Below are 17,730 nucleotides of genomic sequence, written 5' to 3'. Positions count from 1 at the left end.
AATTAGTTGGCAACAAATTTATCAATAAGTTGATCTGTGTTATGAAGCTTCATGGTGCACTGTGTCACTTCACTGAAAATGCATTTAATGTAATTGGCTGAGCACGTTACAACAGAGAAAACATTGAAAAATATTTCAATTTCTAATAATTTGTTTGTGGAAATAAGAGAAAGTGGAAGTGCAGTCTACCTGCTTGAACCATGCTTAATACTCACCATGTATTCTTATATGTTCTACCTTATCCATTTCCCTAGCTGTATCATACATTTATGGCCACATTGATCCATCTTTCCTGCTCTTTCAGAAAACATTCTTGTGCTACTTTGGCCAAAAGTTGGTATGACAACTCGATGGGTTGAAAATGACATAGCCTGAAATTAATGATTAGTCTATAAGATGAAAGTTTTCTCATTTCAAAACACAACTCGTATCATTAAGCATGTACAGTAACACAGTGTTGAGAAGTAGTATAGCATTTCTTAACATGCACTACTGGACTTATTCATTATTTAAATTTTTCCCACATTTAAAAATAATAGACAATAAAACTCTGGAATAACACAAATGGAACTGTGTGAATTATGTTGTGATAAAAATAATAAAAAAATATTTTAGCATCTTCAAAGTAGGCAAAAGGGTGTCTAGAATTTCCAGAAATGTTTTCTTGGCATTTTCTCAACCAGTTTCTTAAGGGATCATCATGAGATGCTTTTTAAACAGTATTATGCTGGACACTTATTGGCTCCTTTTTGAAATATTTTGCTCCAAGTCATCCATTTAAAAAAATATATTTTTTTGTAAATAAAGTGTCATTTTTCTAATAAAAGAAATGAATATGTTGGTAGTATTATAGTGTTGTGTACAACACCGATTTCAAACATTTAATCATACACCTTCAGATCAAAAGGAAAGTTTTTTAATAAAAAAGGTGATATTTAATATTTTTTAAACTTAACTAATTAATCTGGCAAAAAAAATTATAATCAAATAATAGTTGGTTGCAGCTCCAGTCTACATAGAAACTCTTGAATTATCTGCTGAACTGTTGTAAAAATATGACCATGCAAACCAGAGTTACAACAACTAGACCAAACTTGTTGATTTCTGTCTGCATGCTTATAGAGCTTATGAGGAATAGTAACTCTATTCAGAATTCAGCCTCAGAGTCAGACTTGCTCTCACTTGCTAAACAAATTAGTTGGTGGTATTCTGCAATATTACCTTCTTTCTGTCACAGAAACCATGGCTGACTGGTAAACTGCAGTTTGGTACATTTTGGGTAAATTGTTCTCTGCCAGAGGAGGTTCCTTGAAATCATGTGATTTTTATTAAGCTGACAGTGAGCAGTGCCAAACTCTACACCGTCAGGAATGAAAGCGGTTTGAGTGAGGTTGTGTGAAAGATTAGCTTCACTGTTACAATAGAATTATCTGGGAAATCAGTTGCAGGGTCTGATTTCATAGAGAAACTTCAACCCTGAATAAATACCTAAATACAACCCTCAATATCAAACTAATTTCAATGTTTTGTGCATACATTTATGTGCTCGCATTTTGTTTAACCATGATGGAAGTTAAAATGATATTGGTGTTATATATTTTAGTTGCTGGTTTTGTAAGAGATGTCTGCTGACACCATAGTTTCCTTCTTTCTGTGGAGCAACTTTACCAACGTCCGTCTTCCGTTTCGCAGATGAGTTTGACGCCTACATCATTGTGTCCTTCGTTAACGCCACACTGGTGCTGTCAATCGGAGAAACTGTGGAAGAAGTGACTGACTCTGGCTTCCTGGGTACTACCCCAACTTTGTCCTGTTCTCTGCTTGGGGAGGATGCTCTGGTACAGGCAAGTAATGTGGTGTTTCCCAGACTCATCTATGTATCATCTGACGTAAATGCCAGTCATTGTTTAAGCGATTCCCCTTACACTCTGTCTTGCACAAGGTTGCGTTCCAACTACGTTTGAATAACAAGATTCACATGTTCAGACAGGTCCTTCAAAAATCACACATGTCCACCCACTCAGTTCTCATACTGTGTGCTATTGGCTGCAGTAACCCCGGGCTCTTATTGCAGCCAATTAGCACATGCAGTCTGTTGTTTTGTGGGGGTTCCCAAGGAGTTCAGGTGGCAAAAATACCTGAAAATAGTGACTCCACACCAATTCCTACACAGGGATAATGTATGGGACATTGGAGTATTTCCTCTGTATGTACAAATTGGAAAATAGTATAGCTACATAAGTGGTGGTCTTGAAGTTATGTGTACAAAATTATACGATCAGTGCTCTCATACACCAGGTTGCATGTGTTTGACCATGCTTTCCATACACAGTTTAAAGAAGCTTTCCATGCACAGCTTAAAGGAGCACCAGCAGACCCAAGGTCTTATTTTATTTGTCTTTTAACTTTGTCAGTGTTTCCTTCCATTCGCTTTTCAGGTCTACCCAGATGGTATTCGCCATATCCGAGCAGATAAGCGTGTGAATGAGTGGAAGACTCCAGGAAAAAAGACAATTGTGCGCTGTGCTGTGAACCAGCGGCAGGTGGTCATTGCCCTGACTGGAGGAGAGCTGGTGTACTTTGAGATGGACCCGGTATACCAGCAGAAACAAAGCCTTTTCTGTTTGTTACTGTCACATTTCTTACCTCGCACTGATAATTGAACTCTTTCACTTTGCAGTCAGGTCAGCTGAATGAGTACACTGAGAGAAAGGAGATGTCTGCGGATGTGGTGTGCATGAGCCTTGCGAACGTTCCCCCGGGTGAGCAGCGCTCACGGTTCCTGGCTGTGGGCTTGGTGGATAACACTGTGCGGATTATCTCACTAGACCCCTTGGTATGCTGTTTGTCTCCTTTACCTGCTTTATGTTCAGGACCATTATCCATTACTGTGCTGGACTACCTTTTTCATTTATTTATTTATTTATTTATTTATTTTAAAAACACATACTAATCATGTTAATTACATAGTCATAGGTCGTCTAGTGTTCTTTAGCTTTGACTGTGTACCCTCATGTGAAGCTCTTGTCTGCAATAACAGACAAAAAAGACAGGATTGCACTGCAATTGGTTTGACAGTTAAAACACATAAATAGGGAGGTGTTGTTTTGTTGCATGTCAGTAAAAAGCTGTTGTTAGTCAATTAATCGAGTTCACTCATCTTAAATTAGGAAGCCAAATATTTTTAACTTGCCTTCCCTGGTCTGTCTGGTGTATAGGATTGTCTACAGCCACTGAGTATGCAGGCTCTGCCTGCACAGCCAGAATCTCTATGTATAGTGGAGATGGGAGGTGTGGAGAAACAAGATGAGTTGGGAGAGAAAGGTACCATCGGCTTCCTCTACCTCAACATTGGCTTGCAGGTAATGAGTCTTTTTGTTTTGCTCTCTATCATCACATACAGCACTGATTTAAAAAAAAAAAAAAAATTCCCACCCTGATTAATCTAAAGAACCTCCTTATTTATTTATTTATTTTTTGGTGTCACTATCTGTCTCTGTTATGATCTGTATTGAATATCTTACCTTGTGTGTGTGTGTGTGTGTGTGTGTGTGTGTGTGTGTGTATCAGAACGGTGTGTTACTCCGCACTGTGCTGGACCCAGTGACTGGAGACCTGTCTGACACTCGCACACGCTACCTGGGCTCTCGACCAGTGAAGCTTTTCAGAGTGCGAATGCAGGGCCAGGAGGCCGTAAGTGTTCGCACATATTCCGGAGCAGTTGCTGCTTCTTGTTTATACGTCATGTTTGTGAGGGAAGTTTTGTCATATCTATCATGCTGTCTGATCTCTTCAGGTGTTGGCCATGTCCAGTCGATCATGGCTGAGCTACTCATACCAGTCACGTTTCCATCTGACGCCACTTTCATATGAAACCCTGGAGTACGCCTCAGGGTTTGCTTCAGAGCAATGTCCTGAAGGCATTGTGGCCATCTCTACCAACACTTTGAGGTAATGCCCACACTTTCTGCGAAATATATGCTGAAAAAAATCACCACGCCAGACACTTCTTGTACAGCATCTGCAGAGAATATGTAGTTTCCAGGGTTCTCAAGTTCCAGGAAAAGTTTGACTTTTTAAATATTTTAATTTCAGATTTTAGGTTGACAATAAGTATGTGACGACCATATCTTTTTTTTTTTTTTTAAGTAAATGAAAAATAATTAGTTTATTCATATTTTGTGAGCATTTCTCATATTTTAAAATAGTTTCTCCCCAAGTGACATTGCACAATTTATTAGGAAAACCGCTGTACCACCATGTGACACATGGCATACAGATCAGTATCTTCAGTTAAAAATTACATCAGAATAGGGGTGAAATATGATCTCATTGGGTTACAGTCAGGTCAGCCAGGTATCTGATCCTTCTGTGGGTACAGGATCACTTGTACATCTGAAAATTGATAAAACATCACCTGGTCTTTTTCCAATGTTCAACTGTCTGGTTTTTGTGACAGCACCGGTTTTGTCTGGCACCAATAACCATGCCACAATAAGTTACTAAGATCTCATTATTGCCCTATTCTGAGTGTATGAAGAAATTATGTTCTTATTAATATTTTAATAAATAGACTTTTGTCTCAAAAAGATGCATTCTGAAACTGACTCCCATGAGAAATATTTTAAAAATGCAAATGAATCATAAAGTTTAGCATGCTTTGCTAAACAACGTGGCGTTGAAATTTGTAACTTCACTGTTATAATGAGGAGTAACAGTGAAGTGCACACACAAAATGTATCTTTTTGTAGCATTTAGTTATGATTAAATTGCAGTTAGGGTTATACATTTCTTGCATCTGTCATTGGTAAATGGTTAGTACTTTTATACATTACTTGGGGCTTTAAGCAGGTTGTTAAATGTGAGTCATTGTATGACAATATTCCCTGAACAACAGCTGTCGTGTTACGTAATTTGTACAGAAGGTTGTGGGGGAAAGAAATTGGGAAATTCCTTTCCAAAATGAGTGGGAATGCCTTCAGGCACAAAATAATTTTTCCATGTCTGTCTACAAGCTTGGCTATATGTCATAGGACACTGACTAAACGTGAACATTTGGCTCAGTGCATCATTGCAGCAGTGAGTTAGATTTGCAGGGTGAAAGCACGGGTTATATTGGTGACCATTTTTAAGATATGAAGAGTGTTATTGAATACAGTTCATTACTGCTGCTATGAGCAGTATTTAATAAAGTTACAAACTCTCTCCTATATTTCTATATTCACATATTTATTTATTTTTTAATATCTGAAAATCAAATCATATAACTTTGAGCTACAGTGTGACCTGTGCATGCACTAAAATTATGGTTTGTTTCTGTTAATACCATTGGTTTTTACGCTTTCATGTTTTAGTTTCAAGTTCTTTTGATAAACGTGTGGGTGACGGCACGAAGGTGCTTGTTTAAGTTGGCGGGGTTTTTCCGATTAATTTTAGCACCCACAGCACATCATTAGAATCTAGCATGTAGATTTTTTTTTTTGTGCGTAAACTTAAAAATATTCCCACACTACACATTCTTCTTTTCTTGTGTATCTTTACTAACCTGCCACTTTTTTCAAGAGAGTACTGAGATATTATCCTTTCATGAAAGTATGTGTACTTATCAAAATTTTACTTTGTTAAAAGTGGTTTAAAGATTAAAATCTGGTCAAAAATTTACTCGAGTGAAAGTCAAAGGTTGTTCTGTTAAAATTTGCTAAAGTATTAAAATGTAAATTAATGTAATGTTTCCAGGGAAACTAGCTTTTACTTTTATTACACAGATCTAAATCTGTTAATGATCTTCCTTTTAAAGCAACTATGCTGTTTTGCCTGAAATCACCAATCTCTGTAGGTTTGCTGGTTATGTGCATGACTGTTACGTAGGTTGATAATCGATCAGTCGGTAGTAAAATATCCTGTAGATAACCAATATTTACTACTATGTGGAATTTAACTTGCTGACTTGCAAATTTCTTAGGTACTGTAATCGATGCTAGTGTAATCTAGCATTAGCGAAGAAAATGGGCTAATGTGTTTAAATATAGCCAGATAATGTTACCAAATTAACAAAACTTACCTCAACATGCTTTTTGAAATGAGATGGAGTTCACGTGTTCTAATGAGGCAAAAGAGATACCTCATTTTATGAGTCTTACTCCACCATATTAAAACAGTTAACTGGGGTAGTCTAGGGTGCTTATTCATTAGGTATGAGACAGAATTGAGTTTTCTCGGATATCGCGATACAAAATACTGCAAGACTAATTTTGATTCTCTGAGGTGTATCGCCATATTGTGTGTAGTGCTGGCAGTGGCATAACTAGAAATTAAATTAAGGTATAAGGAAATATAAAATCATGATTGTTTTCGTAGTCTGTAGTGACATTCTTGTGCATTTAACACGAATTATGACAGTCATGACACGAATTTATTATTTAGCCTAATCATTTTTGACATAATCTTCTGCCTAACAACTATCCATCTTAATAACTAGAAATTTATTTATAACACTGAAAAAGATTAAAATAACATGTTAATAATAGAGTGAAGTAACACCTTATGTCACCTGATCTACTTTTCTTACAATACAGTGTGTGGATATTGCAGTGGTTCGACTTGTCACTACAAAATAAATGTTCTAAAATGTAATGTTTTATGTGTGACACTATTGTCTCATGTCAATATCGTTTCATGAAGCCTGTATTAGGATACGTCTGTTGTGGCTTTAGTGTATCGCCCCACGCCTTCAGACGCATATGGATACTTATAGTATTACCTACATTGTGTAGCATGAGAACGTTACCGCAGAGAAATCTGCACAATTCTTTTTTTTTTTTTTTTTTTTTTTTTGGTACTTTGATTAACTTGATTGAATGCTAAACTGAGCCTGTTCAATTGATAATGCATAGTCATTGGCTAGATAATAGAACAGACCTTTGCGGCTTGTAAAGTACTTTGAAAGTATAAATAAAAATGTGATTAAGAGTACAAGCATTCAATTTCTATTATATTCAAGCGTGACTATGCCAAAATTATACTTACGAAGTATATTTATTCAGGTATTTTCCACTCCCGTATTTTTGCCTGAATAATACATGCATGTGATTTTAAAAAAAAAAACAGAAAATGTTGGACTAATAATTAAGCCTACTTTGTGAACCAGTAACCACCATCTAAAATCCAACCTAGGCTGCTATCAGTCAGAAAATGCATGGCATTTACTTCTGACTAATATCTAAGTTAACCCTCCTATTATGTTATGGGTCAATTTGACCCATTTCCACATTTGAAATGTCTGAAATACTGGTTAATCTCTCTTTCTCTGAATTTTTTTTTGACTTTCCTCATTTAAGATCATGATCTTGTATGCAAATATCTCTTTTTATACCTTGTCTCGGACAAAGGTTTACTGTTTTAAAACTGTTCTTTGCTGTTTTTGTGTGTATTTAAAATGTGGAAGTCATTCTGACCCATAACATAATGGATGGAACTTTTTTTCCCCAACAGGAGGGTTAATCTAATAATTTGCCTAAGATTTAACTGACAGTCTGTTTTCTACCTTGGCATAACTGCTCTTTGCCCGAGTTGTTTCTGTTTGAGTCAGTCCCCCCCTCCCCACTGTGGAAAATATTAACATGGGTTGTCCAACTAAATATTAAATGAAGCAGGTTTGTTTATATAAATTCTCTATTTTTTCCTGAACATGTGTCTCTTTACACTTGTGTATTATACTGAAATTTTCTAGTGCATGTTTACCATTAGACTTACTGAAGTATGTATTTAAATATCATTTTGATATATAATTCAGATCTCTATCTTTAAAGGGTATTTGGGTTGCACTTGGTGTTCTAAACATTGCTGACATATTGATTGTTAATAAAGTCTACTTTCACTTTTGCTTTCCCCCCTCCTCTGACAGAATTCTGGCTCTGGAGAAGCTGGGTGCTGTTTTTAATCAGGTAGCTTTCCCGCTCCAGTATACACCACGCAGATTTGTCATTCACCCAGAGACCAACAACTTGGTCCTCATTGAAACTGACCACAATGCTTATACTGAAGCCACCAAGGCCCAGCGCAAGCAGCAGATGGCAGAGGTGAGGGCACAGTGTGTGATGGGATTGACATTTCAGCTTTGAGTTGACTTGCTCTGATTCTCTCAATGATGGCTTTACATTTGGTAGGGAAGCATTAGCTAAATCAAAGTTCTCTGTATTTTAAGTTGTTTGTGTTTGTTGATAGTCTGTCTTCTCATTGGTTCAGTGACTAATTATGCATGCTGAGTGTGTTATAAGCCAAGAACCACACACAGTATGCTCAAAGATCACTGCCTGGATCACAGCCAAAACAAACACTGGAAATTCCTGAGTGCTGTTTTTCTGTTTGTAGGAAATGGTGGAGGCTGCCGGAGAGGATGAGAGGGAGCTGGCTGCAGAAATGGCTGCTGCCTTTTTGAACGAGAACCTTCCAGAAGCCATCTTTGGTGCCCCAAAGGCTGGCTCAGGACAGTGGGCCTCACTGGTGCGCCTGATCAACCCCATCCAGGGCAACACCCTGGACTTGGTTCAGCTGGAGCAGAATGAAGCAGCCTTTAGGTAATCCATGGGAAATGTTGGGAACGTACGTGCAATGGGGGAAAGAGCTGACCGTGTATTTGGAGTAATCGGTGGAATGAAATGGATTGAGAGGAATACATTCTTGAATATTTGAATGGTTTTGACACTAGTTCTGTGCATTGCAATATCCCTCTCCCTCTTTCTCTCTCTCTGTCTTCAGTGTGGCTGTTTGTCGCTTTGCTAATGGAGGTGATGACTGGTATGTGTTGGTGGGTGTGGCAAGAGACATGATCCTTAACCCACGCTCAGTGGGCGGTGGCTACATTTATACCTACCGCCTGGTTGGAGGTGGTGAAAAGCTGGAGTTTGTACACAAGGTGAGTTCAAGGGGAAATAACTCTACAAAACTGACTACTATTCAGGCCCATCTGTGAGTTTGTGGGTGAAGAATGAAATACCCTACAAATCTTTCTTCACATACAAGGTCATATAACCATTATTGGACTGACGGACATCTGTGAGCTAAAAGAAACCTTTGTGTTTGTGTTCTTACCTAATCACTGTTCTTCCAAAGCAATGTTATAGCCTTTTTTATTTTTTATACCTTCACATGATAATGATTGTTCATTGAGTTTGTACTACCAGAATGAGCTAATTTTAACATGCTGTGCTGGCAGACCCCAGTGGAGGATGTGCCCCTGGCCATCGCCCCCTTCCAGGGCAGAGTGTTGGTGGGGGTGGGCAAACTGCTGCGCATCTATGACCTTGGCAAAAAGAAGCTGCTCCGCAAGTGTGAGAACAAGGTAAGCAGGCAAATAGAGGCCCTTACACTGGATTGTGTATTTTGAAGGAAATGAGAGCTCAGCAGTGATCGAGAACACATACAAATGAATGTTTATACAGTGTACAATCACTTTGCTTTGTGATTTTTAAATCACTTTGCGTCATTAAATAAGTCTAATTATTTGTTTGCCAAAGAATGTAAGTCCTTCCAGAAAGAGAAGTATAATCTTTATTTAAAATCTTGTGATCTGCGTTTTGCTGGGAACTCCAATCCTAGTAGTTACAGCATCTGGGGTCAGGACCTTGCAGACTAAAGAGTCTACACAAATAAGGGGTCATTTTATAGTCGGAGACTGGAGCTGTACCAGGACTTTGAGAACCCACAGTTATGTATTGAAACACCCACAGCATTGACCAAACTCCAATACAGTACCAATTATTCAGTCCAAAGCTGTCATGTAATTGCTAGTGCCATCAATTCATATTTACACACTAAATAACAAGTAAATATAATGTAAAATAAAATAACCAGTTAGGTGTATAGCCATTGCACTGTTAAGAAAGCTGTGAGTGAGTGTTAAGAAAACTAAATGCTGACAATGTTGGCAAAAAATCTTTTACCATTTGTGACTTAAAGTTTGTGTAATAAAACATGATTCAATATCCATACTTTCTTTAATTTCAATATGATGTATAGAGGTGGTGGAATTATTGTTTTAAGTAATAATTATTCGTTTACTTATTTATGTTTTTATTTTTTGAGGTGTTTAGCATGTTCAAAAACTTAATACACAGGTTTTCACATGGTGAAATGCCATCATTTTCTGGCAAAAGATTAGACTTGGGTGTGGCCCAGGGACTCTCTAGTACCCTGTGACATTTCTCTCAATTGTGGGCATCCAGTTTCAACAACATAATACACAATTTGTTGGCATTTGTGTCTTTTATTTAACACCAACAAATTTCACAATTGCACTCATTAACTCCACCCAACAGGAAGTCACCTGTTTTGGAATTTGTTTTTACAGTTACCAAACTTATGTAGTCCTCCTACAAGATTCATTCATTTCATACCACATTTAGCATCAAGATATCAATGATATTAAATTGCAAAGGGGTTTTTGGTGTTTGCAACAGTGTTGCTGTGGTGATTAAGTCAAACATGTCATGATACACAAACAGGAAGTGTGGCATAATTCCTCTGTGCATGGTGTGATGTGGCCCAAAATTCTCATAAATGTTCAGTGATGAGGTATAATCATGTGCACATGCCAATAATAATTCATTGTCATAGCGCCACCAGTTGGAAACAGGACATGAGGCTTTTAAACTAATCTTTTAAATACCCCTCATCAGATTCATCCAAAATTTGGACAGCATGTTATCAACATATCTGTGGTGTTAAATTTCAAAGGAATTTTTGATTGTTTAAACTGTATTGCCATGGTAGTGTGATCAATTAATCTCATGCCAAACAAACGTGCCATAATTCCACCGTGTGTAGTAGTTCACATGTATGTTAAATTATGGGAAATATTTGTCATGGTGCCACTAATTGGACAATAGGCGGTGAGGCTTATGAAGCAAAAATTTCAATTCTCCTAGAAGTTTCATCTCATCCTTACTATGTATGTTAAATCAGGGTGATGTATACAGCTGGGTTAGTGAGTCATTGTGAGAACACCACCACTTGGCACTATAAGTGGTGCTTATAGCTCGACAATCACATTTTGTCAGCTTGATGTCAACACATCTGTCATGTTCATCTGCAAGAAGAAATGTTGCTATTTTGAATAGTTTTTTTTTTTTTATGGCAGTGTGTTCAATTAACCCATGATACAGTCCAAAAAGGTGGTGGTGTGTAATTCCCCTTTGTGTCATAGGATGTGGCTGAGTGTTCACATGTATGTTCCATTCGAATGCAGTGTAATTAACATCCACCCACCCATACACATAGACACACAGTCGTAGTGGCAACAACTGGCAATAGAATGAGATTTAAACCAGTGGTTTTCAATCCTGGTCCTGGGAACCCATTGCTCTGCACATTTCACATGGCTCCTTTATTTAACACACCTGATTCAAATAATCAGCTCGTTAGGATTAGCACCATTCATGAACTGATCTGAGTGTGTCAGATATGAGAGACATACAAAATGTACAGTGCTGTGTCCCCCCCGGAACAGGATTGAAAAACCACTGACTTAAATAACCAGTCTTTTACTTTCTCCTCCAAAAAGAATCATAACGTTAGCAGGAATTCATTACACTCACACTTCAATATTGTAACTGCAGCCTCACATCATTGAAAATCCACAATTTCTGTTATTGGGTATATGTTTAAATGGAAATGCATTGGCAACACAATTAATGTATGACACTTTTTAATCAGAAAGACTTCTTTAATAATTCCAAAATGCCTCATGCAAAGATGATATTCAAGATGAGTATAATGTTCTGTTCCTTATGCCTTTAACATGTAAAAACGGTGATGGCACTGTCTTCGCACCTTTCATGCTTGGACCTGCCAGTCACTGCTTGTAGCTATATTTATGCGTGTTATTTCCCCTTGTACCGCTCATGTGTAGGAGTAAAATTAATGTGATAGAATCTAGCAGTATTTGTTTCACCATAAAGGTGAAGGTCTTCAATGTAATTCTAGTGATATATTAAAATGGAAAATAAAAATTTCTAGCCAAAATAAACTTTTACATATGAAGTCCTGTGAACTTGAAGAGACCAGAAGTTTTATTTTTGCATTAGTAAATGTTTGCTTGTTTCTAAGCAATGGAATGATTTGTTTGTATGTAGTCGTTCGAATGTAACCTTTTAGTTAACCATAATTAGGCATCGGTAATTAGGCACCTTTTTCAGCACTTAGAACATCCCCCTTCCAACACTATTAACCATCCTTACTCTTAATCTTCTGTATTCTGGTGATGATGACTAGTCGTCTCAGCATCACCAGCGTTTGAGAAATGTGCACTACACACTGGTTCACCTCCAGAGAAACCATCCTGTGCTGTTTTGCCCTTCTCTTATTAAGAAGTAGAACCTATGTATATTTGCCCAGGTGTTGGTGTGGTGTGCAGCAGCTGTATGTGTATGCATTATCAGAACTCAAGGGTGTATTTAAATAATCTATGTCTGTACATTAGTTACTGGATAAAAGATGTTTTTGAATAATGGTAGAACCTTTATTTTCTTGTGAGAGACTTGCATGTACCATCACGCGGATCGAGCCTCTGACATTTGTAAATATTATAACTGTCTTTCATGTGTGCTTTATTTTCCACTAGCTATTCTGAGGAAAGTCAAAGGCTTTCTTTGCACCTACTTATCTTGTAGGCTGTTACATGTTGTGTTAAACTGCAGTTGTCTTTTGTATATTCTTGAAGCATGTTCCTAACCTGGTGACGGGCATCCACACCATTGGCCAGCGTGTGATTGTGTCAGACATCCAAGAAAGTCTATTCTGGGTGCGCTACAAGCGCAATGAAAACCAGCTCATCATCTTTGCTGATGACACAAACCCACGCTGGGTTACCACCGCCTGTCTGCTCGACTATGACACCATGGCTGCAGCTGACAAGTTTGGGAATATTAGTATTGTGAGTGCCGTATCCATTATCCGTTCAGTTTAGCTACATAATCTTAGTCAGTACTTTTACATGGACAGCAATAATCTTAATTATTGACCTTATTCTGAATAAGACAATATTGTGATTAATGTTATAGAACATAGATCGATTAACGGCACGTCATTACGTCCCGAAGCCACGCTGTCTAACGTTCGCTCCAGAACTTCACGTATCGATATACAGTTCGTCTTCGTTATGGTACCGTATACAGTTTTGGGTGTTTCATTTTTACTTTTACGAAGGCTTCTAGTGCAGTTAATTATTTGTCATGTTATATGTGCAAATAGAAGACTGCTTGAAGCCGTGTGCTGCGTCTGAAACCGCGTACTTACCAAAATACATGCATTTCACCTACTATATAGCAGGTAAGTATGCGGTTTCGGACGCAGCCATGCTCTATTGTTTGCCGTCAAACGGTTAAGCTCTGCCATGTGTGTACGTGTCCTGTCGCAAAATTTTGGCAAAATCTCCCACACAACGTCAATCGTGTGATTAAGGTGTGTACGTGTCTATAACGTGACTAAAATAGGAATACTGTACATGTCTTAATTCCATTTGTATTTACTTTGAGTATGATTTTAGCCAGATCAAGGTCATCAATAATCGTTGTTTACATGGTAGTTTCTTAGAGTATTGTCTTAATCGGGTTAATACCGAATTATTGTTGTCCATGTAAACGTACTGAGTGTTGGGTTCCATTTCTAAACATTAATGACTGATTTAACCTTGTGTATGACAATTGTTTGCTAGGTTCGTCTACCACCAAATACCAGTGATGATGTGGATGAGGACCCCACAGGGAACAAAGCATTGTGGGACAGAGGCCTGCTCAATGGAGCCTCCCAAAAGGTATTGGTCTTTGTTAAACTTGCACTCTGTTATCCAGGCATGGGGAAATTTCACCAGACAGCCTCCATGATTCTGTTTTTGCGTCAGTGTTTGTGTCTAGCTGTTGTTGAGGTCACTTCAACATACACCCAAACATCCATAGAAGTTAGCTTAGGTCTGTGCTGTGGTCAGTTTCTGAAGACCCCAAAACCACGTTTGTCCACATGCCAGACGCTGTTATTATCTAATCAGGGTCCTAGAATTGCTTGGGTGGACATGGGGGAAATTCCCAGTGTGCCCCAATGACTTGTTGGGAATTTAGGCACATGCCAAGAGTGTGTGTAAGCAAGTGAGAGGAGGAAAGGGTGAGTTGACATTGGCTTATTGAAAAGGAGCTTGCTTGTGCATGCTAGCAAATGACCTTAATATGAACTGGTTGAGTATTAGTGCTTAATTTATCAGAAGCATGTGTGTTGATGAGTGTGAAGTGTTCACGCTGCATGCACAGTAAAGGGAAGTTATTGGCCAGATGACCACCGCGTTCTTACGCTGTTTATTTATGTTCCAGGCTGATGTAATTATGAACTATCACATAGGAGAAACAGTCCTGTCACTGCAGAAGACCACGCTCATCCCTGGAGGCTCAGAGTCTCTGGTGTACACCACTCTCTCAGGTGGCATTGGCATCCTTGTGCCCTTCACCTCTCATGAGGTATGGCTGTATTCCTGTTGAAAACCAAAAGCATCTGATAAAAAGGTCAAAGGCACTGTCTAGGCCGTTTGTCCCTTTTCTCAGTGACAGCTAGGTACTGTGTCCGAACAGTGTGTGCAGTTCAGTGCTCTTGTGCTTCTTATTTCAAAGGAAAAAAGGAGCTGCAGGGTCATGGTGGAAATTCATTTGTTAAATGAGGCACAAAAAAGTCTGTTTTTCTTTGTTCCCTAGCAGTAAAAAAAAAAAAAAAAAATGCACAAAATGTATTTTTTTAATTAACTTTTGGCTAGAATTTGGCAATGATCTGCACACAATGTTAACTAAAAAAAAAATAATTAATAAATTTTATGTATATTTGTGTTTTTTTGCATGCAAATAAACCCCATTCACATTAATATTGTTTTCTGTGCCCTCAGGATCATGACTTCTTCCAGCACTTAGAAATGCACATGCGCTCAGAGTTTCCTCCACTTTGTGGCCGAGACCATCTTAGCTTCCGCTCCTATTATTTCCCTGTGAAGGTTAGTACACGTACAGGAAAGCCTCTCAGTCATTCAGTGTTTCGCAAGCCGCTTTTAACAAGTGTTGCAATTTCTTAGTACGATTAAATGATAAAGGATACAGTAATGTCTGTAGTGGTTATATACATATAAACAATAATGCATTATCAGAAAACATGCCAACAGCTTACAGTAATACTTATTCTTAAAAGCTCTATAACTGTATGGTAATATTTTGCCTGAGGGGGAAAAGTGAAAGGGAGCTTGTGTCTTGAGACACAGGCATGTTTTACCTGAGGCAGTTTTGCCAGTGTAATTGCAATGAGTGAACATTTGTTTAGATAGTTTAAGTAGGTTTAGGAATGCTGTCTCACGACAAATGGAGCAACACTGTTAATGCAGTTGTCTTGAATGAAAGCAGAACTGTAGTATTACTACAAATAGATTAATTAAATCGAGACCCAACAAGGAAATTTATGAGCAAACACACACGTGCCCTTGACGGCCTTTGAGTCATGTTCTACATCTAACAGGAAATATTAAAATTTCTGAAAGGTGCATTAAATTGCATTTTATATGTATATGTTGCTGGTTTGTGTTGCAGAATGTAATTGATGGAGATCTCTGTGAGCAGTTTAACTCCATGGATCCCCACAAGCAGAAAAGTGTTGCTGAAGAGTTGGACCGCACACCACCAGAAGTGTCTAAGAAACTGGAAGACATCCGCACACGTTATGCCTTTTAAAAGCCTAGTTGAGGTTATTCTCCAAATTACCTTTTTTCAAACACACTTTTTCAGGGCAGCCACAAGTTTTCTGCCATAAATATAAGTACAGTATTGTGGATGAGTGCACCAAAAACTGTTGGAGACAGGACCCATTAGAGAGATGAGATGTCCCTTGAGCAGTGTAGCTGAAGATTTCAATTCCATGGACTAAGTTGTGGCTTGAACAGAGTTAAGACTAAGGAGGTGAACATGTTGGACAATACTTTTTCTGCTGCCACAATGTTTGAAATGATGTCTGATTTTTATTGTTTGATAAGATTTCATATTTAGCAACAAGTTTAGTTCATTTGGAGGTTGAAAATAGTATCGTTTTGCATGTCATTGTTCCAAATGATGGTGGAATTTGCAAAAAAAACTAGCTGTCTTTACAGAGGAACAGTGGGGTTTTTGTGGTTGTAATTCCCCCCCCCCCCACTTGGGCCTGTTGCCCATATTGAACCCATTACCCACACTTCTTTTTAAGACTGTACCAAATGAAATACTATTTGTAAAATTGATGTCAGAATTTTGTAAATAAATGTTTTTTTTTTATTCAATTTGGTGTTCAGTCAGTTTTGATCTTTGGCACCTTTGTTGGGCTTTGGGTAGAAAATGGGTCATGTAAAGAATACTGTCCCTTTGCACATGTCTTACCTGTGTGATCAGTTACAGGATTCCTCAGTGCAACCCCTCCAACCTGAATTGCTCTTTTCTCTCGTGTCTTGTGTTCTGGTGATGCTTTCCTCACAATATTGTTAAGCTACCAGTGTAAAGTGTGGAAACCTTTATTTCCCCAGCCAGTCAGACTACTTAAAGTCTGTTGCTTGTGGCCTGCAGTCCCAGTAATTCTATAAAATGATCCATCTGTGAAAGTTTGTCTAGTAAGGCCTCAGGAATGTTTGTATATATTAGAGTTGTAAAGAAGCTTTGTCTGTAAACTTTGTTTTAAGAAAAACACATTTGTGGATTTTTGAATGGGCAAAAAAAAAAATCTAGTTTAAACTCGATATTTTTTTTCCCAGTCAGTATTTGTTTTGGATCCTGTGTGGTGTTCAGCCCTGTAGTGCCAGTCAGTTTTGACTGAGGGTGTAAACCTGGCGACTTGTATGAGGTTATTGGTAGGATTAGAATTTTTTTCAAAGCTTAACCCTTTGGATTTGTCCATCATTTTAGTGAAATATATCCAAAATGTAAAGGCTACGTATGCCAGAGAAAATTGTATTGGGTTGGCAGATTCTGGAACTTATTTTTGGCCTATGCACAGGTGTATATTGGATTTTTGTTTGTTTTTAGGTCCCCACCCCCCAATGGCTTGAAAAAAATCCTTTACAATCATCACATGCACTTGACATGATCACATTTATAGTTATGTAATATGAGTGTTATCCCATGTGAAAATAATGTGAAGGTGAAGGTCCATTTCACATGATCTGTATCTAATTTCTGATTATGTTAGACAAAACCACATGTCCTATCATGTGAACATTTATCATGTGAAAATAAATGTTAGAAAGTCACGTGAAAGTGTGAATCATAAGACGAAAAGAATGTGTGTAACATTCCCATTACCTATTTGTTTGGGATTACAGTGATGTCTGGTTCACCGCTATTGATTTTGTGCTCATGTAATTATAAGAGGTGTCTCTAAATAGTATGGTGTGAGAGTCACAAACTGGTGCTATTACAGTGGTCAGAGGGTGGGTGGAGTTTACCCTTTAAGAATGTAAGAGAGTTAATACACTTAACTCTGTGTATTAACTCTCTTACATTAGTGTAGCTTTTCTGTATGGTCCAAAAAAACTAAAGCCGTGTAACATTGAGTATTGTGTTTGGAAGTACTTTTTTTTGTTTTGTTTTGTTTTTTTTAAACTTTTGGATTTCATCCTTAAAATTCATGCAGGCTTAAGGGTCCAGTGTCTGTTTTATAGCTATTGTGAACAACGGTTTTAGTCACTAATTCATC

At 37.9% G+C, this 17,730-nt stretch overlaps 1 protein-coding gene across 1 annotated transcript in view; it reads left to right on the top strand.

The window, feature by feature from the left end:
• sf3b3 (splicing factor 3b, subunit 3) overlaps positions 1-16,836 on the top strand; it is a 36,425-nt gene extending 19,589 nt beyond the window's left edge. Inside the window, exons 13-27 of the mRNA XM_053623025.1 lie at positions 1,693-1,844; positions 2,439-2,594; positions 2,681-2,836; positions 3,219-3,362; positions 3,571-3,693; positions 3,797-3,951; positions 7,904-8,078; positions 8,371-8,576; positions 8,758-8,914; positions 9,215-9,340; positions 12,719-12,931; positions 13,712-13,810; positions 14,358-14,501; positions 14,918-15,022; positions 15,606-16,836. Of these exons, the coding sequence (XP_053479000.1) occupies positions 1,693-1,844; positions 2,439-2,594; positions 2,681-2,836; positions 3,219-3,362; positions 3,571-3,693; positions 3,797-3,951; positions 7,904-8,078; positions 8,371-8,576; positions 8,758-8,914; positions 9,215-9,340; positions 12,719-12,931; positions 13,712-13,810; positions 14,358-14,501; positions 14,918-15,022; positions 15,606-15,746 (2,252 nt within the window). The 3' untranslated portion in view covers positions 15,747-16,836. The remainder of the gene's footprint in view (positions 1-1,692; positions 1,845-2,438; positions 2,595-2,680; positions 2,837-3,218; positions 3,363-3,570; positions 3,694-3,796; positions 3,952-7,903; positions 8,079-8,370; positions 8,577-8,757; positions 8,915-9,214; positions 9,341-12,718; positions 12,932-13,711; positions 13,811-14,357; positions 14,502-14,917; positions 15,023-15,605) is intronic.
• Positions 16,837-17,730: the final 894 nt, after the last annotated feature.

The sequence above is a fragment of the Ictalurus furcatus genome, chromosome 4 (assembly GCF_023375685.1).
Source record: "Ictalurus furcatus strain D&B chromosome 4, Billie_1.0, whole genome shotgun sequence".
Classification (NCBI taxonomy): domain Eukaryota; kingdom Metazoa; phylum Chordata; class Actinopteri; order Siluriformes; family Ictaluridae; genus Ictalurus; species Ictalurus furcatus.
This window is presented reverse-complemented; position numbering and strand designations above follow the sequence as displayed.